Raw genomic sequence first — 27,952 nt, forward strand, 5'->3', positions numbered from 1 at the left:
TTCCATCCAGCCAATGTTTTGGAATGCTTATTATATACATATATGGCAGTGTTCTGCAATAACTATACCATTAAGCTTTATGAAAGCTGCCCATCAGTCTAATTTGTTAGGTATTTACAACACTGAAAGGTTTTTAGAAGACCCCCACAAACAGGTTTCACTTGTTTTTATACAAAAAATTCCCAAACTTTTGCATAATTCCTCTAAATTTGTTTTCATTTGGATGCAATGGGTGGTATAAACCAGGATTGTAAGTAAGCACTTGATTGCTCCTTCCATAATTATTATGGGTGGTCTTGCTATTTCCCTCTGGCAAATGACCGCTGGCTTTGGTTGCGTTGCTCATTGGCTGAGCTGAGTTTTCCATTTTGCAGAATGGTTCAAAGCGACTGTAAACCCGCCTTTCAGTGAAGCGAGGCCTTATGGGCTCCTCGTGAGGCTTTGGGCTGGGCAAGCGAGAGCTTGGGCCACCCATCCTTTGTGGAGGGATTGCTTGTGGAGCAGGCTGGGCTACTCGCTCACGGTTTGCATTGGCACGCAACTCTCTAACATCTTGGTACTGAATTTGTTCTGTATTAAATCTGGGGGCTGATGGATCACCAGGAGGTACTTCTAACAGGATGCTTTCCAAGGGTTTCACGGTAGGCCCTCTTTTAGCATTGTCATCGGATGGAGCTTTTGGGGGTCTGGGAGATTTTGGGGGCTTGGGAGACTTGGGAGGTTTAGGAGATTTGGGTGATTTAGGCCTGATGGCAATATCTTCTTTACTCTTATGTAGGCTCCCTTGTGAATTTGATGAAGAGGTTCTTTTCCTTCTTGGAGAACAATCCGTCTTCGTTTCAGAGGTTTTGGGTTTTTGATTTTCATCACATTCTGATGTCAAAGTGTCAGAACTGCTACACATTCTATAAAAAGCAGGAGTTTTGTTTTTGGACAAATTTTCCTTCTTTTCTGGTGTAAGGTTTAACAAAGACCTTAGTTTCTGTGATCCCTTTTTCAGGAAATTTGGGGAATTCTTATTTTCTTTCTTTGATGAGGCATCTTTATTAGGCTCTTCTTTGCTAGATTCAACTAGTGCTATAGAAACAGCCTTGGCAGTAGGTGACTCTTTTGGTTCAACTTCGTGGTTTTTATCCTTATCTGATACATGATTTGCCATACTGTGCAAGCTTTTCGAATTTTTACAGCTATCTTCTAGAGGTGGCTTTGGATGCTTAAATCTATTCCTATTTAATGTACTGTAAATATAACTGGATGCCTCTTTGCTGTCACCATGATCCATAATAGAATTTGAATGATCGAATATAGGAAAACTTCGCCTTTTCAATATATTTTCATTTTGATGATTCTTTCGAAATTCTCCTGGCTTGCTTCTGTTTAGAGATGAATACATATAAGGAGGTTTCTCCTTCGCCACAGGTAATGCTGCACTTGGCTTTATATCTTCTGAAATCTGCAAGGTATGATTTTTTACTATATCAGGCTCCAGTGGGATGTTAGGGCTTGGTTCGGCCTTAGTGCCATCAGTTTCATCTTTCTGTTTCAGGATATGATTGGGGGTTGCTTTAGGGGTTTCACTGCCCTCCGAACCAATGATTGTTGAATTGGAAGAACTTGCACAGCTGTTTACTTCTTTCTGTTCTGGCAATGTGGGCTTGAAAACAAACGAGGAGCGAAGCCGAGAATGGGCATAAAGGGCATGGGCTTTGATATTATCTGCTGCATCATAACTCTCGGCCCTATCTCCTAACCCTGAACCGTTTGAATCCGCCGGGAAATCTGACTGATCATTTAAATATGATTCAATGCGCCAGTTGCGTAGGAAAGATTTTGTGGTCCGCTCAAGGGTTGGCATTCTCTGTTGGAGAAAACGGATATGGCTGTCAGTGCCGTTGAAAGATCTCCGTACAATTGAGTTCCTGTCCGCGATATTGAGCTTTGGCGGTGGAAATCGGTCAGCTAAGCTCTGTTGAGGCACCTTGTGATTGATATGGCTCCCGTGCAATGAAGATACAATACTGAGGCTATCGGATGGTACTTTCCAAAGATTTGACGGATTATTTGCTCTATTAGTTGTTCTATTGACCATCAAATAAGGAGTCCTTTCTGGCTTCTCCCCTGCATAACTGTGCCTTTTCCAATGTTCATTTACATCATTGGGCTGATATTGCTGTATTCTATTCTGCATATGGAAACCTGGAGCAAATGGGGGTTTGTGAAGTAGATGATTTCTAGGATTGAACTGGTCGTTTTCATTTATTCCATACCTAGCAGCATGTCGTGTGTTCAGAATGGTGGGGTCTAAATTATGAATTTTGTCTTGCCACCCGGAAAGGTTACGCTGACTGGAAATGGAAGCTAAAGAAGAACGTGAATGCTGATAGGCTTCATTTTCCCAGAGTGCTCGGCAGCTATTGATTCTAACTAATTCTGGAGCAAATGAACTGGGAACAGAAGAACGGGCATACAGTGTCCTAAATTCTTCATCAAATGATTCAACAAGCTGTCCTGTGATTATCTGGACCATACTGAGATTGGCTTTTTCAAATGACCACATAAAGCTGAAAGTTTAAAAAAAAAGAAGATAATTAACCATTTAAATCAGGAATAGATAAAATGTGATATATTTGTGACAGGGTTTTGTTTTGTAGCTATTACATTCATAGATCAAAATCTCCAAAGGAAAGTTATTAAAGAACCCAAAACAGCAATCTGAAAGTCTCCCCGGGAAAAAGATATTTCTGATAAAACAAGAGGCTAAAATATAATTCAGATGTTAACATGAAAAAAATCATGTTGATAAAAATATGGAATGTACAATGGATATAATGATCATTCAGAGATAATATATTTCAAGTATTCTAAAGAACTATCAAGAGTACATGGGATAGATAATTATAGTTAACATGAAAACTTCAATTATATTTCCCAAAAGGAAGCTCTATTATTTGTAAAACATTGGCATTTTGTTAGGTTACATCTAAGCATTTTGTTAGGTTACATCTAACCTGTTCTGCAATTAATTTGCCTCATTATTTAACAAGTGTATAAATTGCTCCAACATTACTTCTATAATTTAGTTGTGAGACAGAATTCTAAAAATAATGGTTTTAGCCTAACTACTTAATATAGTTAGCACTGCAAACCAAAAATTGACATTTTTTCCCACAATCCAGCTCTGATGCATCAATTAGGCAATATGCACTCAGTATGACTTGCATGGAAGCCTAACAACAATATCTCTTTATTACTAATTAAAACTGTCAAATTCTAAAAAAGGGGGCTCCTGTATTGGAAATTCACTCCTTAAATAATGCCTGAAAAAGACATTTTAGCTATCTTAACCTTAGGCTGACAGCTTGAAATCTGAAGCACTATTTGCACATCAGTTTTTGAAGCTTGCCCAGCCTTAATACTATTTGGAAAAAACTTGAAGAAATCTTGTTCACTTTCTCTTCTCTGCATGGGGAGGTAATAAAAGTCAAGATGAGAGTCATGACAGAGAAACTGAAGCCGTATCACTTTGCACATGTGTGCCACATAAATACAGGAAGGATAAGCTTTTGATCACATATCTGTGACAGCTATATTGACTTTTAAATTCCCCCACAAATGCTACTGTCTCTCTGCCATATAGAAATGTTTCAAAAGCAGCAGCAAATTAAGAATGACAGATCTGAACAATAATGTGATGTATTAATTTTGTTTGTTTGCCTGTTTGATTCATGTGGCTGCCCATCTCTAACACAGAGATTTTGGGTGGCTAAAAACATATGAAAATATATTAAGAGCATAAAAGCTAAAATATATATAATGACCACCAAGTTAAAAACAATCTATAACAAATTAAACAACAACCTCACAACCTTCACACTCAGGAACACATCCAGGTCTTCAATGCTTTTGAAAAGGCCAGCAGTGTTGGTACAAAATCTAAACTTGGGCGTATGTTATAGATATAATGCATAATTATATAGCATTGGCATAAATTTATTTCTCCTTTTAATTGTTTCCATTTGCACAAAGTATTATCAAAGGATCCTTGTATGGTATTACAAAGATAACAAATTCCTTTGAGCTGCGTTATGGATGGAATAAATGTGTGTTTGGCCTTGAGCTAAGGCAATGGCAAGGATATAAAAACAGCCTTAAAATACATGAATAAATATTACATATAAAATTATGTGTTGAGTTTCAGAATGTGGGACATGGAACAATGGAATTAAATAACAGGAAGGGCTATTTTTCACTGTTTTTTTAAAAAAAAATTATTCCTTTTTCTCATTATACTGGGATCCTGAGGGGGGGAGGGACAGTTTTTATTTTGATTAATCAGTGCAATGTTCTAGGAATCACTTTAAAGACCAGACTGTAACATTTCCACCCTGGCTGGATGACTTTGGACCTGTCCTTTCTCTCAGCCCTAGGAATGAGACAATGGCAAACCACCTCTGAAAATGTTGCTAAAATAACTGCAGGAACATGTCCAAGCAGTTGCCAGAGGCCAAGGACAATTCAAAGGTACCGTATATATTCATTTATCGTTTGCTTCTTATGTATATGAACTTCCTTCTTCCAAATAGTTCCAGATGACAACTATAGGATTAAACACCTAAGTTGGGGACATCCAATGCTGAGCAACCACCAAAGAAAAACAGATAATGCACTTGATCAGTTCTGCCATTGGAGAGTAGAACATCCCAGGACAGCCACTCTGAACTTTCTAAACAATGCCTGTTAATTAGATTCACAGGTATTAATTGTCACCATTTACCCTCTATGAATTATCACCTATTAAACAGAGATATTATGTTAGGCAAAAAGACTACTTGCCCTAAAATACACACTAAAGTTGTACAAAATTGAAATACGGTTGGAAATCATGTCAGAAATCTTGTGTTTTTAATTCTTCTGTCTCTCCCCCCCCCCCACTGTCCTGCCTCTTAAGGACAGTGGGAATAGGTAGTGATATGGATGATATTACTGGACTGGGGTGAAAGGGTAAAAAGGGTAGGGTTTGCATTACGACACTGCAATGCTAATTTCATCCATCTGACCTCCAATAAAAGAAGATATTTATAGCTCAGGGTTGAACTGTGGGGTCCTTGGTGCTCTCTAAGCTTGGTTGTTTTCTTGCATTTCATTACTCAACTAGGTAACATCATCAGTACTAGAAGGTTGTGGAACACTCCCACCAACACTGACAGGGCAAGCCATCTGTATATATAAACAGAAAGCAACCTCCATTCCCTTAGAGTTCTGATGGCACTTGTTGGGTAATGAAACATCTGCAAGAAAACACAATCTGACTTCCCTTCACTCCCCCCAAGAAAAGTCAACACTTCACTCATTAGTGTCCTTAAGCTCTGAAACCTACATCCCAAATAAATCCTGTCCTTGTCCTCAACATGCTACACCAATGTTGGCGAATCTTTTTGGCACCGAGTGCCGAAACTGGAGTGCATGCGCATGCACAGGGAAGCACCAGAAACTGGAAGAGCAGCTCTCCGGCATGCATGCGCGCGCCAGGAAGCTGAGGTTCCTGTTTCTGGCATGCACATGTGCACCGGTCACCTGGTCTTCCAGTTTCTATCACATACGTGCGCGCGAAAAGCAGCTGGATGGTGCACATGCACACACTGGAAACTGGAAGAGCAACGGGTGACAGCTGGCGTGCCCAGAGAGATGGCTCTGTGTGCCACTTCTGGCAACCATGCCATAGGTTCGCCATCATGATGCTACACTATAGTTTGGGTAGCTTTTAACTGACAGAAGTTGTATTATCCTCAATCAGAATAACAGAAAGAAATATAGTATTTTCATTTATACTGAAAATAAATAAGTGTATAAATTCTTACCTGTAAGTACCATACATAACTTTCTTACAGTCAACAAGAAGAAACTTTTGCTCCATTTTTCCATGAAATTTTGCCCCTGACTTGGAGAAATAATCTTGTCCTTTTACAGTACGTACTCTCATGTTCTGCAAAACAAGGCAAAACATAACATAAAAACTAGAATGTTGTATTACTGAAGCTGCATCCCAAGTGTATTTACTTAGTAGTAACTCCCTGGAGGCTTAATACTAAGCAGGTTTGCATAAAATTGCATTTTAAGAGTACATTATATACCACATACTTAGTCATGTATTTTCTTTTCCTGAGACATCTTTAAATGAATTCAGTAAACCGTATCGCCTAGTGAACGAGTTTAGGAATACAGATTATTTTAAATTCTTTTATTACATGCACAAATTATTTCAATATTCATTTAGCCAGAAGTATGTACATCCAGAAAATGGCTTCCATATATAATCTTTCAGACAGACGTGAAGCATCTAGCAGTCACGGCATTACATAATAATGCTGGTAGCAGAGATCAAATTGGCCACAAAGATGACAAAAATTCTTGAGAGGGCAAATCGCCACCTTCTTCAAAGCAGGTGGAACATCCCCTGATTCAAAGAAGCATCCACCACCACATGGATCTACCTACATGTCATCTTCTGGGAGGTCTAGTCAATCTAGAGAAACAAAGATCTAGAACACAGGTGGCAGAACTCAGAGACGCCAAGTTCTCTGTCCCAAGAACTGACAGGCTTGAGCTCTTCCCAGCTAACCAAGCAAGTTCATATCTCAGACAACTCCATGGGATCTGAACAGCCAGAATCCAACTCTGAGTGACTTTATCCAACAGTTTAATTCTCATAGTGACATTGCAAAGGTTGCCCTGGCTCCTCCTTACCTAAGAGGGATCAAGTTGCCTTAAAGAAGGCTACCAGTCAATAATCTGCAGATGCAATGAGATTGGAAATATAAATACATGCTACTGCTCTTATTGCCACAAAGTACTCCTTAATTAATTAAAAGATGATGCAGTAAAGGTGCTACACTCAATTTGCCAGCAAATTTGGAAAACTCAAAGTGGCCACAGGATTGGAAAAGGTCAGTTTACATTCCAATTCCAAAGAAAGGCAATGCCAAAGAATGTTCAAACTATTGCACCATTGCACTCATTTCTCATGCTAGTAAGGTTATGCTTAAAATCCTACAAGCTAGGCTCCAGCAGTATGTGGATCAAGAACTACCAGAAGTACAGGCAGGATTTGAAAGAGGCAGAGGAACTAGAGATCAAATTGCCAACATACGCTGGATCATGAAGAAAGCTAGGGAGTTCCAGAAAAACATCTACTTTTGCTTCATTGACTCTGCTAAAGCCTTTGATTGTGTGGATCACAACAAATTGTGGCAAGTTCTTAAAGAGATGGGAGTACCAGACCATCTTATTTGTCTCTTGAGAAACCTATATGCGGGTCAAGAAGCAACAGTGAGAACTGGACACTGAACCACCGATTGGTTTAAAATTGGGAAACGAGTCCGGCAAGGCTGTATACTGTCACCCTGCCTATTTAATTTATATGCAGAGCACATCATGGGAAAGGCAGGGCTAGATGAATCAAAAGTTGGAATTAAGATTGCCGGGAGAAATATCAACAACCTCAGATATGCAAATGATACCACTCTAATGGCAGAAAGTGAAGAGGAACTAAAGAGCCTCTTGATGCGGGTGAAGAAGGAGAGTGCAAAAGTTGGCTTGAAACTCAACATTAAGAAAACTAAGATCATGGCATCTGGCCCTCTCAATTACTGGCAAATAGATGGGGAAGAAATGGAGGTAGTGACAGATTTTATTTTCCTGGGCTCTAAGATCACCTCAGATAGGGACTGCAGCCAAGAAATTAAAAGACGCTTGCTCCTGGGGAGGAAAGCTATGGCAAAGTTAGACAGCGTACTAAAAAGCAGAGACATCACCCTGCCAACAAAAGTGAGTAAAGTCAAGGCCATGGTTTTCCCAGTTGCAATGTATGGCTGTGAAAGTTGGACCATAAGAAAGGCTGAGCACCAAAGAATTGAGGCCTTTGAACTATGGTGCTGGAGAAGACTCCTGCGAGTCCCTTGGACTGCAAGGTGATCAAACCGGTCAGTCCTAGAGATCAACCCTGACTGCTCTTTAGAAGGCCAGATCCTGAAGGTGAAACTCAAATATTTTGGCCACCTAATGAGAAGGAAGGACTCACTGGAGAAGAGCCTAATGCTGGGAAAGATTGAGGGCAAAAGGAGAAGGGGACGACAGAGAATGAGGTGGATGGAATCACTGAAGCAGTAGGTGTGAGTTTAACTAGACTCCAGAGGATGGTAGAGGACAGGAAGGCCTGGAGGAATGCTGTCCATGGGGTTGCGATGGGTCGGATACAACTTCGCAACTAGAAACAACACTCCTTAATAAAAGCTCCTATGGGTATTTGGTTGAATTTACTCTTTGTTTTCTTCCAGGGACAAAACTGATTTGCAATAGAGTATAAACAATGGAAAAGCTCATAGTAAAAGAATTTACTTCTCAATATATGATGGACTTAAAAAAAGTTCCATAATCTGATAGGTTTGTTCAGCCATCACTCTCACACATGTGTGACTACCCGTCCATGGAAGAAATACTCCAAAATAAATATAAATACATCAATTTCCATCAATAATTTAAATACATCAATTTTAATCAACTTCTTGCCATACTTTGGGGAAAAAACAATTGAGACCACTACACATTCAATATGTAACATGAACTGGAATATTTCGTTTTGGAATTTTTGCAGATTCTGCTATTAAATAATTCAATTATATAACACAGGGTATGTTTATCACCTTTAAAGTTTAAGTGCATAAACTTTAGGTTTATCAACTTTCGCTGTGCTGCACTAGCTAATAAGAAGAAACAGCCAGTGAAGAGCACACAGAGCTGCTCCAGCCCACGTGTTCTCCAGGTCAGTGGCTGTTTCTCTCCGTTGCTCATTTGGCACAGCACAGTGAAATTTAGCAGCCATAAGCTGCGCTTTCCTCCAAGTCTCATCCAGAAAGCTCTGTGCAGAGAAAAGCACCTGTTTCCCTCTGCCGCCCACAGCGCTTAGAGGAAAGCACGGCTCATGGCTGCTACCGGGCTGCCCCAGTCCCTATCGCGGTTCCAACGGCAGAGGCTTCAGGAGATGCTGGCGGCACGGAGGCATGGGCGAAGGGCTGGGAGGGGGTGCAACACGCAGGGGCCCGAGTCCACTCCCCTTCGCCTCCCCACATTTGTTTACCCATCCCAGAGAGCTCGGGCTACACCTCCCTCTGACCCGGCCGCCTTCCTTGCAGGCATCACTCCTGAGCGAACTCTTCCGCCCTCGGCTGTTGCAAAGAAGCGGCAGCTCTGGGTGCACCACCCCCGCTTCGTTTTCTTTGAGAGCCACTTTGCACCTTGTTTGCAAAGTGGCTCTCAAAGAGAAAGCAGGCGTGGTGCACCCAGAGCTGCCGCTTCTTCACAACAGCCGAGGACTTCTTCCGCTTGGAGCTCCAAGCTGCAGGGAAAGGGGGGGGGGGCGGCTGCAACGGCAGCAGCTTTGGGGGGTTCCTTCCCTCAGTGGTTCATTTTCTTTTACCTCATCTAGGTGACTTTGTCATTAAAGGCTGCTCCGTGCCTTTTGGTCTTCCTCGGGCACGGAGAAAAGCGACCCTATGAAGGGACTGAGCCTGCTGCTGAACTTGGAAGCCAAGAGGCTTCTTTTCCACTTAGCCACTGGCGCAGAGTGCCAGAAAGACCTCCGGTCGCTGCCACCATCTTCACACATGCGCAGCTTTCTTTTCACCGGCTGAAGGACTTTTCGGTGCTCTGTGGCCAGGCGGCTGAGAGGCTTCTTGCTTCAGTCAGCTTACCATCCGACGGATGTGTCGGGTGGGAGAGCAAGCAGCGACCAGGGGACTGGTTTGGGGGCGTGGCCTGGATGCCGTTATTACCGATTTGGAGAACTAGTTCCTGAAGTTTGACCCTGTGGACGTGGACAGGATTCTGGGTAGGCTTAGTGCTGCCACATTTATTGGACCCGTGTCCCTCCTGGTTGGTACTGGCCTCCCGAGAGGTTACACGAGGCTAGCTCCAGGGGATTATAAATGCTTCTCTGAGTGAGGGGAACTTTCCTGCTGCCTTGAAGGAGGCGGTGGTGAGGCCCCTCTTCCGACAGGCAGGGCTAGCTTCATAATTGAGTTTTAAATTCAGAGTTCTTAAATTTTTGGGTTTTTTAGTTAATTGGCCTTAAATGTAATACTTTTAATAATTTTTAAATTTAAATTGTGATATTTGTATTGTGTTTTTACCTGGCTGTACACCGCCCCGAGTCCTTCAGGAGAGGGGCGGTATAGAAATAAAATTATCCTTATCCTTATCCTTAAAGTTACTACCTATTCGGTAGAACCGGTCCGAACCGGTAGCAACCCACCACTGGTTATTACTACTAACAGTAATAATAGCAGCAGTATTGTACACAGTATTATTCTTCCTTCCTAGTGGTGCATAGGATCAGACTGTAATCTTGTCACTGGGGAAAATGCTAGAAATTAATAACAGCACACAATTTCCAGTAGTAATCATCTCATCAATATAATCTATAATGTAATAAAACATCTCATGTATTTGAAACTTCATTATCTCTGCATGATGCATTCATTATTAAGCAACTAGTACACAGTTAAAGCTAGCATGTTACTACTTGCCTAAATATTTGAATTGTCAGATTCATCAGCTTAATTGGAAAACACTTTGTAAATAAACTGTTTTACTTTTTTTTTTTGAGAAAGAAAACCACATTGAAGCATCCTCTCCAGAAGTCGTAGTCCCATGATAGCTATTAACAAGCCTTGTTCCCATTATTCCACCATCCCCTTCTCCTTGTTACATGGCTTAAGTTTTTCACTGTTTTTTAATGCATGACAGATCATAATTTGTACTATCTTAAAGTGGGCAAAGAAAGGTTTGCAATTTTTTCTGTAAGCGAACTTTCATCCAAAATTTTAGGCTGTCCTAAAGCTTCAGATTCAATCTTGCATCAGTGTGTAGGAATGAAACATAACGCCTATCCACATTGCCTTTAAGTAACAAATATGGAAGGATGCCATGCTTTACGGTATTGCAAAAAGGTGCTATGCACGCACTGCCAGATGCGCTAAAGTATCTTTTGCAAACTGAAACAAGTTCACACAGTCTACCAAACAGTACATTAAGGCATATTGTTCAGATGAAAACAACTGAGGAAATTGGACTGAGAGTGGAAGAAAGAAAAGATGGGAGAAAGAAATTGTCAGAGGGCACACAGTGTGACTATTTTGAGACAACCCAGGAGCAAAATACAATAAACAGAGGTTTGTCTTTCAAACAGGGGCTTATCTATAAGGAATATATACATACATGTACTAGGCAAAGTCAGACAATCAATCATCTATAGCACGGAAGCACACATGGAGAGAGAGATGCCCTTACAGGGCTTCTCTTATAAAACAGCCTCTTAAAGTGATAACAGTTAAATAACCCTGCTGACTCATTCTCATTGCATCATCATTTCAGTATTACAGCATTACAGCAGCTGTTCAGTTAGTAAATTATTACCTTAACAGAAATATTTACTGGTTTAGAAAAAAACAAAACAAATGAAACTACTTCATAAGTGTTTTGAGCTAGAGTTTGTAATTACAGTATAAACATAAAATATGCATCTAACATTCTAATAAACTACATTGTAAAGCAAGAGAATGTAAACTTTGCATTCACTTGTTTGAATTCCCAATATATTAAACATTGCACTTCTAATCTGGACTTACCCTGAGCCTTTGGACTTGGCAACCTTGCTTCTCTGTCATCTTAAGAAAATGGCTGAAGTTTGATTCGTCTAGCAGAAGATAGACTGAAATTCCTCTGGTGGATGCTTCTACAATTTCTTTGAAAATATCTACATCTGTAAATATATCCATAACTATGGCAATAACCTAGATGAGGGAAGAAAGAGAAAATTGTACATTTTACATGCTAACTGTAACTAATGGTTAAAATATTACAGCTTCTTGTAATATACCATTCTGATACTGCACACAGGGTGGTTCTATTTATAATGCATATAGGATGAAACTATTTATTAATATGTGGCCTTACATATATACCTGTAAACAATCTTTAGGCACTTCAAGCAAAAATAAGCAACAAACTATGATAAAATTTAAATTTCATTTAAATCAGAGAGCTTAATAAAATAACCAATTTTATTTATGGCCAAAAGGTCCAAATGTATAATTTAAAGTTGGCAGTGGATAAAACGCTGTTTATCAAGTAAAATATTTAATAGATTATATAACAGACTTGAGCTCATTGATTTGTCACTAAAAGCCTTGTTTTATGGTTAAAATCTGGCTGTTGCCACTGTAATCTTATGATTTTCATCTGCAAGAACATTTTTATATACCCAAAAGCATCCTCTCCTAGTTTAGATTTTAAAATAAGCCAGACAACATTTTACTGAAGAATCGTATAAAATCTACAATACAACAAAATATGATCCACTGTTTCAGGATCGGTACCATTACAGGGATAAAATCTTTGAGAAGTAGAAATTTTTTGATATCTACTGCATAGCATATTTGATGGTGATACATTTTATCTAGTTTTGAAAAAGCTATTCTGTATTTATTTAAATATAAGCTATTCAAATATTTAGGGAGTTGAAAACTATATCTATGATTAATTCCAAATGTTGCAGGTGAACACAATATTTTGACTTTGTCCATTCCTGTACTGAATTATCCCATAGTCTTTGTCTGATACTATGAGTTGCTGATGACATATCACTGAAGAATAAATAATAAGGAACAATGCCAATCTGACTAATTGTTTCAGTCACCTGTTTAAACCATAAATTTACAAAGGATTCATGTGGGATTTCCTGAAGCAATCCTTCCTTGTTCTTAGAAACATATTACTTGTAATCAAAACTTAACAGTGTTTTGTTATCAAAGGGCACTGCCCAGTTTCCATGAGATTAACAGAATTCGGATCACAGCTTGGGTCACTTAAAAAATACCTTTAAAAATTTACTTGCAGCTGTGCTATGGTATTAGTAAATGTGATCCAAGCTGGAATTCAATATAAAATTTGAGATGTAATTCTGGCATTAAAAATGTTTATTGCTGCAGGAACAATTTTCCTTCTTTTGAGTAAAAATACTGAAGCAAGGCCATCATACTAGATTTTGCTTTCAAAAGTTTTGCCTTACAATGATATTGCCAAGTTAGAGCAAGGTTAAATAAAATGCCAAATAAGTAAAATTCTCTACTTGTGTTATTATATGATCTTGAATTTTCCAAATAAACTTCTTTACTTTTTTGTTCCAAAAACCAAAATTTTAGTTTTATCATAGTTAATTTGTATAGATTTCCTTGGCAATACAATATATCAGGTCCAATTTAATAGGTGAAAGAAGAACATCATCATCTGTAAATAACAAAGCATGAATTTTCCTTTTAGCTAATAATGGACAATGGCCCTCAACCTGACGTGTGATCTCCAGTTCATTAACGGAAAAGTTATATAATGCAATCTTGTCTCAATCTGTTATTTCATTAAAATGTCATCTCTAAGGGAACCGTTTTTGTTTTATCTAAGTTGCATCTTAATATAGTACCCTTATTAGATGTATAAGATGCCTGTCAAGAATCAAACCAAAGTTTGGTTCTGTTAACAAATCAAACAATCTGAAGTTTAGAGCAGTTAAACACATACAAATAAACAACCAACAGTTCCTATGACTCACTAATTTTAAAATTAAAAGGTGGAACTGAAATAAATGAGTTTTTAAAACCTATTTAAATATCTGCATGACCAACTTTAAATGAACCATAATAGATTGGCCTATTATTAAATAATCACTTTCTTCTTTATGCAGGAGAACGACTGCGAGATGATTTCTGAATTCTTGCATGAAAACATCAGGTGTATTTTTTTTAATTGGTAAGAATTAATTCTTTCGACCCCTTGGTTTTGTTATCATTAATTTGGCACCCGAACTGATGTTCATATACATGGATTGCAGTATAAGCTAGCCAGCTGACAAAGACAGTATACTTAGCTACTAAGAATGTTGTAGATTCTTAAAAAACTAAGATTACTGTAATTGTTCATTTCAAAGCATCAGAAGGCTCTTTAGATTAACACACTAAGACAACTATCTTGATGATGTCATGCAATTCCATGGTTTTTGTTATGGGGCTGATAGGAGTAACTGAATGAAGCATTTTTGAAAGCAGAAAATTGCTACAAAAAAAGCATTATTTTAAATTATGGAATCATTGAATGATAGGATTCTGGAAATCTAGTTCAGCTTCATATCTATTACAGAAATCCTGGATCACAGTTTCCCAGACAAACAGCTATCAAATCTCTGTCAACAATAGTCTACCATTTCCTGAAGAAGTCTGCTCTACTGTGGAAAAGCAATTTATATGGTGTATGTATTGTAGTGGGTGACTTTAATCAAGTTGATTTGAAAGCTACTCTCCCCCATTTCTACCAATATGTGGAGTTTGCAACCCAGAGTGGGGAATACACTGGATCTTGCTTGTTCTAACATCAAGAATGCATTCAAAGCTGCCCCCTGCCCTCACCTGGGCTCTTCTGGCCATTTCTCAGTGCTGCTTATTTCAGCATATAAGCCTTTATTACTCAGAGAGAAACCAACAATGAAGGAGGTGAGGGTTTGGGTGGTGGGAGCTGTAGAAGGATTACAAAATTGCTTTGAGTGCACAGACTGGGGCATGTTTAAAGAAGCAGCAACTGATAACCAGCATATAAATGTAGAGTAGTATGCCACCACTGTGTCTGCATATATTTAAAAGTGCATTGAAGATGTCTGTGTTCTTAAAAACATTATTGTGAGGGCATATGGATGACATATGAGGTTTGCAAGATGTTGAAAACAAGGAATGCGGCTTTTATAATCCAGTGATATACTGGTACTTAGAACAGCCAGAGCTAATTTGAAAAGCACCATAAAAAAAGCAAAACAAGCCTATTGTCAGAAAGTTCAGAACATTTTTCCGACAAACACCAGGTGTATGTGGCAAGGTATCCAGGCCATTAGAGTCTATAAGGTGGCTCCATCATGTTGTAAGGCCAACACAGACTTTTAAAATGAGCCGAAGACACTTTTTTGAAGATTCGAGGCATCAAAAAGCACACCTGCGAGGAAAGCTGTGCCCCGTCCTGACGAGCAAGTGTTTAGCTTTGATGTTACTTCTGTCCGGAGGACATTGCGGAAAGTTAACATTTGGAAGGCAGAAGGCCCACAGATAATATCCCTGGTTCTTAGGGAATGGGCAGATGAATTGGCTTGTGTTCTTACATAGATTTTCAATCTTTCACTGCAGCAGGCAGTGATCCCATCGTGTTGTAAGATGGCCGTTTTTTTGCCAGTGCCAAAAAAGTCTACAATTATGGGCCTCAATGATTACCATCTGATTGCATTTACATCCATCATTATGAAATGTTTTGAGAGGCTGATAAAGGACATTATTGTATCTAGCCTCCCTCCAGCATTTGACTCACTTCAGTTTGCTTACAATCCAAATCGCTCTATGTAGGATGCTATTTCTTCTATTCTCCACTTGAGCTTGACACACTTAAGAGGAAGGAAATACTCCTATGCGAATGCTGTTTGCCGACTTCAGTTTGGCATTTAATACAATCATTCCTCAGCATCTAGTAGACAAACTGGGCTTTTAGGCTTTAATATTCCTTTGTGCAACTGGATTCTTCATTTTCTTACTGATAGGCCCCAGTATGTGCGAGTTGGGACTAATATTTCTAACACCATTTCCTTCAGCACAGGTTCTTCTCCAGGCTGTGTCCTAAGTCTGTTGTTGTTCACCCTGTTGATCCATGACTGTTGTGCAAGATTTGCCACCAACCATATTGTGAAGTATGTGGATGATACAACAGCACTGGGCCTTATTCAGAATGACAATGAGGTTGCTTACCGCAAGGAGATAGAGGGTTTGATGAACTGATGTAATAAAAACAGGCTTGTTTTAAATGTTGGAAAAACGAAAGAGATCATTGTTGATTTTAGAAAAAGCAGGCATAGCCACACACCTCTGTATTAATACTTCATCTGTGGAGGTGGTTAACAGCATCAAGTTTCTGGGTGTGCGGCTAACAAATAGGCTGGCTTGGTCGCTCAACAGTGAGACACTGTGAAGTGGGCACAGCAACACCTGCATTTTCTGCATCACATGAGAAAAGTACACCTTCCTTCCCCTGTCCATATCACTTTCTATAGAGGGACGATCAAGCACATCCTGTCGTATTGCATTACAGCCTGGTTTGGAAGCATTACTGCTTCAGATAGGAAGGTGGTACAGAGTGGTGAGGATGGCAGAAAAGATTATTGGTAGTTCACTTCCTTCTATTCAGGACATAGGCTATAAGCGATGCTTGAGAAGGGTCCACAGGATTGTTTGGGACATTACACATCCTCTTCACAATCTGTTTTCTTTGTTACCTTCTGGGAGGAGGTTTCGTGGTATCCGAAGCAGAACATCCAGTCAGTCGCCGTTTTGTTTCATATAGCATCAACCTTATGAATGAACTCTCAAGCTTCCTCTTTCCGCTATGTATTCAAAATGGACAGTGATTAATGTGTGTGTGTGTGTGTGTGTGTGTGTGGGTATGCATGTATGTAGCATGTGTATGTGTATGTGTGTGTAATGTATGTGTATGGGTAGATATATACTTTCTTTTGAGAGCAGGCAATAGAATTTCATTTTTAATGTGTGCCAGTGTGTTCACAGCATCTTATCTTACATTATAGGTTTTACCTTGATATTCACACAAGATTTCCATCCTTCTTAGTTGAGCCTATTGGGTTTTTTTAAAAAACAAGTCTGCCCTATGTTTCATATGATAGTTCTCCAGGTACTTGAAGAAAATAATCATATCTCCTTGCAATCTTCTCACCTTCAGTCCTCTAACTGTATCTTGCATATTTTTCCTTCCAGTGTCCCTACCATATGGTTAAGAAACTGGAGCATGTGCAGAGGAGAGAAAGCAGAAAGCAATGCTTTTCTTTATTTGTAGAACTCTAATGTTCTAGGTGTAGTCTGATCAACACAAAACAGACAGGAATGTTGATATGTACACTACTCTTTAACTGAAACCACCCCTTATCCTAGATCCTGAGATTACAGAATTCAAGTAGATGACACAACATTGCAAATTGTAGCACAAAACATTATTGAGAATCAGTCATGCCTGCAAAAGAGGAACAAAAGTGCTGATCAGGTGCATTTTTAAGCATGAGTGAGTCAAGGGGCTGACAAGTAATAGCTGTCCAAATATTTCAACATTACCTGGACAACCACACACTGCTCATCTCTTAAACTAAGGAAACAACTATGTATATTTAACATCCAACATGACAGAAAATATATTAACGAGCAAATCATAGACAAAATGTTTGCCCTTAAACATCTGAATTAAATGGAATGATAGACCTAAGGATCCTGGAAGCTGAAAAAGAACTCAAAACCAAATAACAATTACAATTCTACACACTGACTTGTGGAGGAAGAAATAGTGGTCTAAAGACATCTCTGAAAAACAGAGTCAGTGACCATGGTAAAAAATAAAATGCTGGGGAGCAGAACAGTTTTTCAAAACTCTCTGGGCAAAGAGATGATGGGAGATTGCCCACACGTGCTCTGGACAGTTCCTCCTTGTAAGGAGACTGCAAGATAGCAGTCTCTGGTGGGTTCAGAGTACGGAATAGCCATCTTGCTCAAACTTACTATTTTGAAAGGGCACATTTTGCCAATTCAGGAGGTCTCCAGACTTGGCAACTTTAAGACTTGTGGATTTTAACTCCCAGAATTCCTCAGCCAGCATGTTTGGAGACCTCTGTGCATGTTTCTGTGGTTTGATTTTTATTTTGTATTTTCAACAGAAAAACATGTGTCCCTTAAGGTGAGATCTGCATCTACCTCCCCATGCACATTTTGCTCCCTTCTTTTCCATTTTGGTCATTTTAATAATAATAATAATAATAATAATAATAATAATAATAATAATAATAATTAATTATTATTATTATTATTATTATTATTATTATTTTATTGTCATTGTACAATAAAAACCCATACAACAAAATTCACTTAACACCCAAAGACTAGGTCCAACACACATAACAATCCCCAAACACACTCCCATCTTCCACAATTCCCCATTAAATTTAAATTTAATGTATCTATTGTTTTAATATCTTTATATAGTGTTTTTACTGAGTGACTGCAAGCAACCCAGAGTTGCCTTTGGCAAGATGGACACCATATAAGTTAAATAAATAAATAATGAATAAATAAGAATCTTCTTATTATTCTCAATAGAGTTGCTGTTGCTTTAATCCAATTTCTATATGTTGGGACATACATCATTTACCTGTGATTAGATCAGCTGTAACTTTAATAAGTTGATTAGTAAATAAGCACTGCATGCCGATTATAATTATTGGAACCCAGAAAAGGAAATGGAACCCAAAAGGAAAATATCTGAATAGAAAATAGACAAAAAATATTTGATGGGAAATGAATCTGCTGCCTCACAGATTTAAATTTGAGTCAATAAAATACATTCCTACCCCCAAAATAGCAGGCTCCAAAAACTGTCATATATTTTATGAAGGTTCTTCAAATGTTAATTTCTATTAGCACAAACAACTATACAATTGGTCAGGAAAAAAGGTAATGAAAATAGAATTACTGAGTTAAATTTTTAAAATGTGGTGGCAGAATAATATTCTGGTGTGTAAAGTTCTACTCAGATATATGTAAGGAGTCTGTTTTATTCATAAATTATAAGTGAATATTCTAATGTAGTGCATTTATGCAATCATCACAGAATATATTTTAAAGCTTCAAAGGAACTTTAAATAGGAATATTATGTATGAGGGATCTAGGAAAGATGCATTTTTATCACATGATTAGCACAATCATCAAACAGCACATTAATCACAAAGCTTTCAGATATGGTAGGACTTTTATTTTTTGCTCAGTTACATACTAGCAATAGCTGTCCTTGGGAAGTTGTCTGCTTTGTATCAAGTCAGAAAGCCAGCTTAGTGTAGTGAGTAAAGACTCCAGGCTAAAACCCAGGAGACCTTAATTTCTAAGCCTGCCTTATGCATGAAGCCAGTGGATAACTTTGGAACAGTCACTCTCACTAAGCCAAGAAAATTAAGGGGCTTGTCCAGGCAGTCACCAGGAGTCAAGATTGACTTGAAGGCACATACACTCACACAAAAGATGAATAACAAGAAAATTAAAGTGCTAATAAGACAAACCCAAGTAATTCACAGGGATTCAATCAGTATTCACTGATCACTCAATATCAACCATGAGTCAAACTGTTAAGCTGCTAACTTTGTGCTTTTAACTATCCTTGAGAAACAAGATAATACTTGAAATTACGCAGGAACGAAAGCACCTGGCTTTTCAGTATGAGGATTAACTTGTAAATGCATTGTGGAACGTTTGTTTGGTTTTTACCATCCTATCCTACCCTACCCCCCCTCCTTTTTTTTCAGCCACTCCATTGTGTTTCATTAGGAATCCCATAGTAAAAGTTCCTTTTCCGCAAAAAAAATTAAAAATGGAGAAAGAAAAAAACAAAACAAAAAGTGAATGTACTGTGTGACATCTTGGCTGTATAGGTAGTCCTTGACTTACAACAGTTCACTCAGTGACCGTTCAAAGTTACAACGGCATTGAAAAAAGTGACTTATTAATGTTTTTGACAGTTACAACCGTTGCAGCATCCCCATGATCATGTGATCAAAATTCAGATGCTGGGCAGCTGACTCATACTTATGTCCATTGCAGTGTCCCAGGGTCATGTGATCCCCTTTTTGCAACTTTCTGATAAGCAAAGTCAATGGGGAAGCCAGATTCACTTAATAACCAGGTTACTAACTTGTCAACTGCAGTGATTCACTTAACAACTGTGGCAAGAAATATCGTAAAATGGGACAAAACTCACTTAACAAATTCTCACTTAACAACATAAATTTTGGGCTCAATTATGATTGTAAGTCAAGGACTACCTGTAATTGTCTGTAAGAAATTCTAACAACCTGTGCTAAATCTGAAAAATTGAAGATATTTCTCCTTCAAGTAAAGATTTGATTTGCAATGAAAATAAAATGGTTAAAACCAGCTAAAGATGTTGCATTTCACTTCATCTTGTCTTTAAGACATTATAGAACAGTATCTTCTATAAATTTGTAGTCGGTTTTCCTTTACACATTTTGAGAAATAAGATGGAGAGTGGTGTTGTAGAACCAAACTACCTTTAAGCTTCTCCAAATTATGTCATTGGCCAAGCCAACTGATCAAAATCCTCATTTCACTGTGGATAGCAAATTCGGCAGCATGTAAATTTAATAAATAAATACATTTCCTACATCGTATCTTGATTCTCTATCAATGAATAACTGATGGAAACTGTACTTCTCTGGCCTTGGCTTAGTGCCATTGGTTTTAGATTTGTGATTTATATCATGATGATGATGTGTGTGTGTGTGTGTGTGTGTATTTGTATATGTATGTATGTATATGTGTATATATATATATATATATATATATATATATATATATATATATATACACACATACATACATACATACATACACACACATATTTATATGAAAGCTGTGGTAAAAATAGTTTTTATTACAAAAAAATTCTCTGTAACAAATGTATCAGCTTAACCCATCTGAGAAGAATTCTTCAATTCTTCAGGTTGTTGCAACTCAAAACACCTTCTTCCTTTTCCTATAGGAAGCAGAAAGCACTACAACTTCAGATGAATTACTGGAGCTCTGGTATTTTCATAGTGTAGGAAGTGGCTTTTTAGATGTCAACCTGTTAAAGCATTAAAACAAATAAAAAGCTAATCTGTTTGCAATTTGCAAACAGTTTTGAAGAGCAAAGCAAAAACATACTATATTGGTATGATTGCTACTTTATCTTGACAGGAGATGATCCACTTTACTAGAAAGTCAGACAGTTGGCAGAGAAGCTGAAAATCAGCAATGGCATTCTTGGCCACCACCTGACCATCCAGGAACAATCCTAGACTGGAGAATCCCATAATATGGCACAGAAATGGAAGACTGTCTACTGCCATTCTGTCTCACCTTTTAGTTTATGTTGGAAGACATTAAGGTTGTTGCAAACACTCCTGCTTTCAAAACCTCTTATCCTGAGCAACATGTTCTCTACCTGAGTGGAGAGGGAGATATAATATTCCCTAAGCAAAGTATTTTGTATTGTTAAACAAGATGTGTCATTACTCTTAGAGCAAATAGTTTTGGAGAGAAATGCTGACATTTTTCTAGTTTCTCCTAATTCACTCTCTATGGAAACTTAACTGGTCCATAAAATTGACCCACAAAAAGAAAAGAGGAAATCCTAAGTCTTCTGAAAATGAACACATTTAGTATGCATAAAATCTTTTAATATCATTCATTTCATTTACGTACATATGTATGTAAAGAAAAAGAGATTATAGTAAAGGCAAGTTACAGTATTTATCAAAAATAAAAAAGAACACCTCCAATAGAAAATTGAATTCTACAACTTAGAAGCATGACATTTTAAAGTATAACTCTGCATTAACACATGACTGTATACAGTCTTTCAGGATGCATTTAAGTTAGGGTTTATTTGTTCCGTATCAGAGGCCCAAGATATCTTTAAAAAAAGCTGTGATTCAAAGTTGCAAGGCATCATTAAATGTTATACAGAATTATTCCATATATAAAACAAAAGATTGAGGTTCCAGAACATAATGAACAGAATGAGTTCATTTCTGAATTCATTTAAATCATCACTGATTTTCTTTCCAAAGATTCCAGCAATTTAAATTTTATAAACAGCATCTCCCAAAGGTTAATTAAAATTATTGTGTTTCATTCCTATTGAAGCTATTGAAGCAAGTGGAGCCAATCCAATTTTCACCTTGTGAAAAGTTAGAAAACAATGAAGATAATGCTAATGATAAACGGTAAGGAATCGAAAGAAATTTAGAAACGTATACATTCTCTTTTTCACTTTAGGCTGAATTTCATTATTCCATCCATAGGCTTTGAAATTTCTTGCAACATGAACTTTCCACAACTGTACACAAAATTAATTTATTTTCAAGGGAACCCTTAAGAACACCATTATGCTTTATAAAACACTAGTCATATCATAAAGTACCCTAAATTTAACAACCCTTTCATAGGCACAAACCGTCCCTCATATGTACAAAAACCTTTCTGTGCACTTTGAGAAACATATTCAACTGGAGATTTAAAAAAAGTGTGTAGAAATCCCTTGATTTAAAGAAGTAAGAAGAAAAAAATAAGGTAAGGAAAGGGTTAGGAAATTCAGAAATCGAAAAAGAGAGGAAGAGAGCTACTTATTTCATCACAGGGGAGAAATGAGTGGGAAATCACTTTAGAAGGCATTGGGCAGAAGATAGTATGTAGTTTGAAAAAAGAGTTTTGTGGGTTTGAGAGAAAATTATTTGGATGTGTTATTTTTATTTGGAAGAAATACATTTAGAAGAATTATTTTTAGAACCCAATAATTTTAGAATAATGTATTTAAAACTGGTAAAAATAGACTCGTGCAGTGATGAAATCCAATTTTTTTTACTACCGGTTCTGTGGGCGTGGCTTGGTGGGAGTGGTGTGGCTTGGTGGGTGTAGCAGGGGAAGGATGCTGCAAAATCTCCATTCCCACCCCATTCTGGGTCCAGCCAGAGGTGGTATTTGCTAGTTCTCCAAACTACTCAAATTTTCCACTACCAGTTCTCCAGAACCTGCTGGATTTCACCCCTGGACTTGTGTCTTCATGGCAAGAAACAATAGGCTTAAAGAAATGTATTTCTAGCTTCACGGATGTGTCTTCCTTTATAAAATTTTGTTGCAATTATAAATATTTTGTTTGCTTGTGATTGGTATTGTGTATCAGTGCTTCCATGCCTAAAAATCTACATGTAGCCACAGACCACCAAAATAACGGAAGATCCATGGTTTAGATCCATTAAATGTTTTCAAATCTAAATGCTCTAAAAACAAGACTAACATATTATTCAATGTTAAATTGAAGCGTAGATGTCTGTGAGCCTAGTGGTAGAAGTACTTCATGGGAACCATGACATGTGACCAATTTAATTAAAATATTTAAAATGTCTTTGAATATATCAAGCACTACTTCAAATAAATCAGCATCCTAGCAACAGTAGGACAATTTTTCCTAACACACCACTAGATTAGCATTCCCATTAACTCTCCCAAATCAGTTCTTTTGTACTTTTGAAAATTTTAAGAGTGGGAATGGAACATTTTATTATGAGGCCTTATATTTCCTTTCCTTATTTCAATGTTACCAAACTTAGCCAAATTTCATTGTGTGATTGATTTCGAGATGTCAGGGATTGCCTTTAATCTGTGGACTCCAGGTTGGTCATTCCTGTCTAATACAAAAAACAATTTTAAAAAGATTTTTTTTTTTTGTCAGAACTATAGAATTAAAAACTCTCAATTATACATTGCATTTCAAATAAAGCATGTGCATTAAACGTAAACACAAATTTAATGTCACATGTTTGTAGAATGGGCCCCAGTTGTGCCAGTGGTTACAAATCTTTAATCAGTCAGGTGATAGCCAAAAGCAAGCACTGCTGAACCTGGATTAAATTTAGCTTCATCCTAATTAGTACCTAAAAGATTTTGTCATATAATTGTTCAGTTCAATAGTAATCCATGTAACCACGCAGCTAATAAGTGCCTGTTTTATGCATAAACGGGATGTAACATAAAGATCTCATTTATGGTGGTCTTCCGGGTGCGCTTCAAGGTGTTGGTTATCATCTTTAAAGCGCTCCATGGCATAGGACCTAGTTATCTTCGAGACCACCTGCTGCTACCAATGGCCTCCCATTGACCTGTGCGCTCCCACAGAGGGCCTCCTCAGGGTGCCATCAGCCAAACAATGTAGGCTGGTGGACCCCAGGGGGAGGGCCTTCTCTGTGGGGGCACCTACCCTCTGGAATCAGCTGCCCCCAGAGATAAGGAGAATCCAAGACCATGGTGCCTTCTGCCGTGCCCTTAAAACCTTCTTTTTCCAGCAAGCCGGGCTGGCCTAACACTTTTTAAAATGTTTTTAATTGTCTGTTATTGTTTTTAATCATGGGGCCAAATTTATATATATCTTTTTAATTGTATTTTAATGTTTGTAGTTTATGTTTTTACTTGGCTGTTCACCGCCCTGAGTCCTTAGGGAGAAGGGCGGTATACAAATTTAAAAATAAATAAATAAATAAATGAACATCTGGAAAAGTAAAACTGGCAGTAATCCCATTTCACTGCCAATTTTATTTTTCCAGGTGTTCTGACTTACAACAAACCTGATGATGTTGTGGACTATGAAATATTAGAAAAGCACATGAGCATGAACAAGCTAAACTTCTAGCAAAGGGAAGAGTGTCATATTACATAGTAATGGAACTATTGGTCTAAAACAATGTTCTGGTTATTTAAAATGAGGAAAACAGGCTTTAGAGCAAGGTTCTCATAATGGTCAATATTGACCTCCAAGGGTCAATGGGACTTTCCAGGGGATTATTATGGTTCGTTGTACAGTAAATCAAATGTTCAAACTGGATTTGGCATTTCTGTCCACCTATCTAGTCCTTCCTAAGGATTTGGATAAGGTGTGGGTGTTTGATGGTGTTACAGGTATTGTTGCAGGATGTAAGCTGTTCTGAGTAAAGCTTCCTTTTGCAATTGACTGATGGTGAATCTGTCAATGGCAATTAAGTTCAAGTGGTGCTCCAGTTGTTTTGGATTTGCACCCAAGGTGCTTATCACTGTTAGTACCACCTTTGCTTTCTTTTGCCACAGTTGTCAAATATCTTCTTGTTGGGCTTGATCTTTGTATCCCTGAGAACTATATTTTTTATCAGGAAGCATTACTGCTTCCTGATAAAAGCATTATCCTCTTGTGCAATTTTTTTGAATATATTGTTCTTGTTTTATGTCAAATATCTCCCACTTATTTTAGAATCAGTATGTCAATACTGTCATAGCAACAGATGGCATACAAATAGTGTAATGTTTTCAAATTCTCCTTAAATGTATTTTCAACACAGCTACCCAATGGAACACATATCTCCTAAAATTCAAATTTCTACCATGTCTTTCATTACAAATAATAACCCTATTCTATGAGGATATTTTAAATGTTTTAAATAAAATAAGTAATGTACATATAAAATATTAACTTTATAAATGTTAATTATAAACATCAGAGAATTATTGACCTCAAAATTCTGCCAGAAAGCAAGAATGAAGAATATAGAGTAAAATTACTGAACAAGGTTAGCAGTTATATAGCATTGTCCTTATTCTATTAATTTGGTTACACCAATGAAATTTCACTCATCTGACACTAAAAGATCTGAAAAAACACAAATTTTATTTATACAGCATTCACTAACTTAGAACTCCAAAGAGCTATAAATCAGAATATATGATAATTGGTTGGGTCTTGTAATACCAGATTCACATAAATGTCTGAAAGCTGATCAATACATTTTTAAATTAGCTCAATTCATCTACATAGTCAAAATGATCTATGATAATGCCATATCAAATTATTTTACCACTCTGTGTTGTAATGTCTGGAATATACTGAGCAAGCTTTTGAGCTATGCCACGTCTGTCCTTTGCTAACAATTATTAAAAATAATTGCACTGATGCAACTGTTCTTTTAAATTATATGGCACTAAATAATATTAATGATTCAATCAAGAGTTCCATGTGAGAAAAAAAGGTATTCATAAAGTTCCATTTATTTTCCATGAAAATCTATGTACCATATGCAAATAAATCCCTGTAAATTCTATTTTCTTCATTGAAACAAATGGAGATATCTTGGCAGGTAAATTAAAGTAAATACATGTATATAAAACAATATAGAAGGAAGCATGTACCCCAACTTTTAAAGTATTACATTTGAGGCAAATGAGGGAAACAGTTGTGGCTAAAACCTCGCTCACCTAAAGAAACTGAATCACTTCAAAGATACAACATAATTTTATTGGGCATACAAACAATACAGTGTAAACTGGAGACCCACAAAGTAGTGGCAACTTGTTGGGCAGCCCTGAGCAAAGCAGAATCATTTTTATATACCTTTGGCCTACTACACTGCAAATGCAAGACCAAAAAATGATAGACAAGGTCTAGATTACAGCATGCTGTTGGAATGCTTTGATAAACTTATCTGGGTGACCTTCTTGTTATTTATCCCTTCCTACTAGGTCAACATGTCAACTATATTGCCTCTGAGATAGGCTCAGTGAATATAAACAATTTGGTTTATTAAGTCTTAAGTTTAACAATTCTGTTGTCAAGCTCTAGCTATTTCCTCCATACTGTGGACTTTATCTAGTTTATACACCAACAGCTGTAATTAGCCACATAGTGAAAAAGATTAGATCTTTCTCTCTTATTTCAACCACATTCCCAGTTCCACAGTTGCTTTTTTTTTTTTTAAAGAAAATGTATATTTGACTAAGAATATTTTTCCTTTATCTCTATTTTTCCTGCTACTTCTTTAATTTTACCTTTCCAAGAAAGATATTTATATTCTCAGAATTTTTGGAGACAGTTTTAAGTTGCTTAAAAGATTATGAGGCAATTGAGTAGATTAAAAAAATCATTTTTAATTATGATAAACTTTGGTTGAATAATACTGATTTGAATCAAAATAAAAGTTATATACTCATGATCTATACATATTTATGTAATATATATATGTGTGTGTGTGTGTGTGTGTGTGTGTGTGTGTAATTTTTTTAATAATTTTAAATTTTGTATTGGCATGTGTTTTAGTTCTGGCTGTGCACTACCCTGAGTCCACTAGGAGAAGGGCGGTATACAAATTGAATAAAATAAATAAATAAATAAATAAATTTCATTTTTAATAGAAAGAAGAAATGAATTTACCTTTCTTGCTTCTTTGATCATCTTCCTAATAGTTTCTTTTATTGTAAAAGGTTGTATTCGTGGTGGGTGGAAAAGAAGTTCAATATTTGTACCACCAGAAATTCCAGGCATTACGTAAGGCCAACCCAAGTCAAGATTAGGTGCTTCTACATCGGATTCCATAGGCCAGTATGTTCCTGAGGAAGAGGCATCATCAACACTGTTGTCAGTAGCATAAACCATGTTTGGGGGGATTTTCTGAACAGTGTTTAATATATAATTAATCTCATCTTCTGCCAGAAACTCAGAACATCTTTCCTTAGCAAGAAATTCTTGGTAAGCCTCTGAACCATTTTCAATTAACACATCAATGGCAAGTCTGTAACATTCCTTGTAGTGGGGCTCAAGGTAGTTGTCGGATCTGCATTCATCATGTAAAGATGACAGCAAAGATGAGGTTTCCATTTTCAGAGTTATTTTGGATCAAAGACTTCTTAAACCTCCATGCATACACTATGGAATATATCTAAAAAAAAAAAGAGGAATTCAGAATGGTTAAAATTTTGTAAGCAAATGTAAAGCATGTTCAATATTATTCAAACTAGAATGAATATTTCATGTGGGTTTGGATTTATCACTTTTCAACAAATAAGAAGATATTTTATTGAGCATATTTTAAAGTGATTATAAATTAAATCAGCTTGGCAAATACTAGGACATACAAAATGTTTTCAGTACAATGATTGATCATATATTATGCAATAGCCTATTCGTGCTTCTCAGTATTTTTCAACATATGCATTTGGTAGTTGATAGTAAGCTCAGCAATTTAAATAGCTATTTTTTTAATTGATTGATTGATTTTCTGCCTTTATTATTCTTGTAAATAACTCAATGCGGCAAATACCTAATACTCCTAGTGCTTTAATCACTAGACCAACTGGCTGTTATACCAGACAAAGTATGCAGTCTCTCAATGGTGGTTCAGAAATGTATGTATTTATTTCTAGC

At 37.2% G+C, this 27,952-nt stretch overlaps 1 protein-coding gene across 1 annotated transcript; it reads right to left on the bottom strand.

Annotated features, from left to right (window-relative positions):
* FAM83B (family with sequence similarity 83 member B) lies at nucleotides 1-27,406 on the bottom strand. Its single transcript, XM_070954799.1, has 4 exons — nucleotides 26,963-27,406; nucleotides 11,682-11,846; nucleotides 5,859-5,983; nucleotides 1-2,561 (listed from the first exon to the last, which is right to left on the bottom strand). Exons 1-4 carry the CDS (start codon nucleotides 27,404-27,406, stop codon nucleotides 158-160), a joined length of 3,138 nt encoding a protein of 1,045 aa, XP_070810900.1. The 3' UTR covers nucleotides 1-157.
* Between the last annotated feature and the right edge of the window lie 546 nt (nucleotides 27,407-27,952).

This window comes from Pituophis catenifer, unplaced genomic scaffold, assembly GCF_029215685.1.
Source record: "Pituophis catenifer annectens isolate HBS135680 unplaced genomic scaffold, rPitCat1.0.hap2 SCAF_1, whole genome shotgun sequence".
Taxonomy (NCBI): domain Eukaryota; kingdom Metazoa; phylum Chordata; class Lepidosauria; order Squamata; family Colubridae; genus Pituophis; species Pituophis catenifer.

Excerpts from the sequence above, each read along its gene's own strand:
- FAM83B (XM_070954799.1), bottom strand. The coding sequence starts at position 27,406 with ATGGAAACCTCATCTTTGCTGTCATCTTTACATGATGAATGCAGATCC. Across the intron at positions 11,847-26,962 it reads TGATCAAAGAAGCAAGAAAG|GTTATTGCCATAGTTATGGA; the intron begins GTAAATTCATTT and ends TCCCTCATCTAG. Across the intron at positions 2,562-5,858 it reads GTTATGTATGGTACTTACAG|CTTTATGTGGTCATTTGAAA; the intron begins GTAAGAATTTAT and ends TTAAACTTTCAG.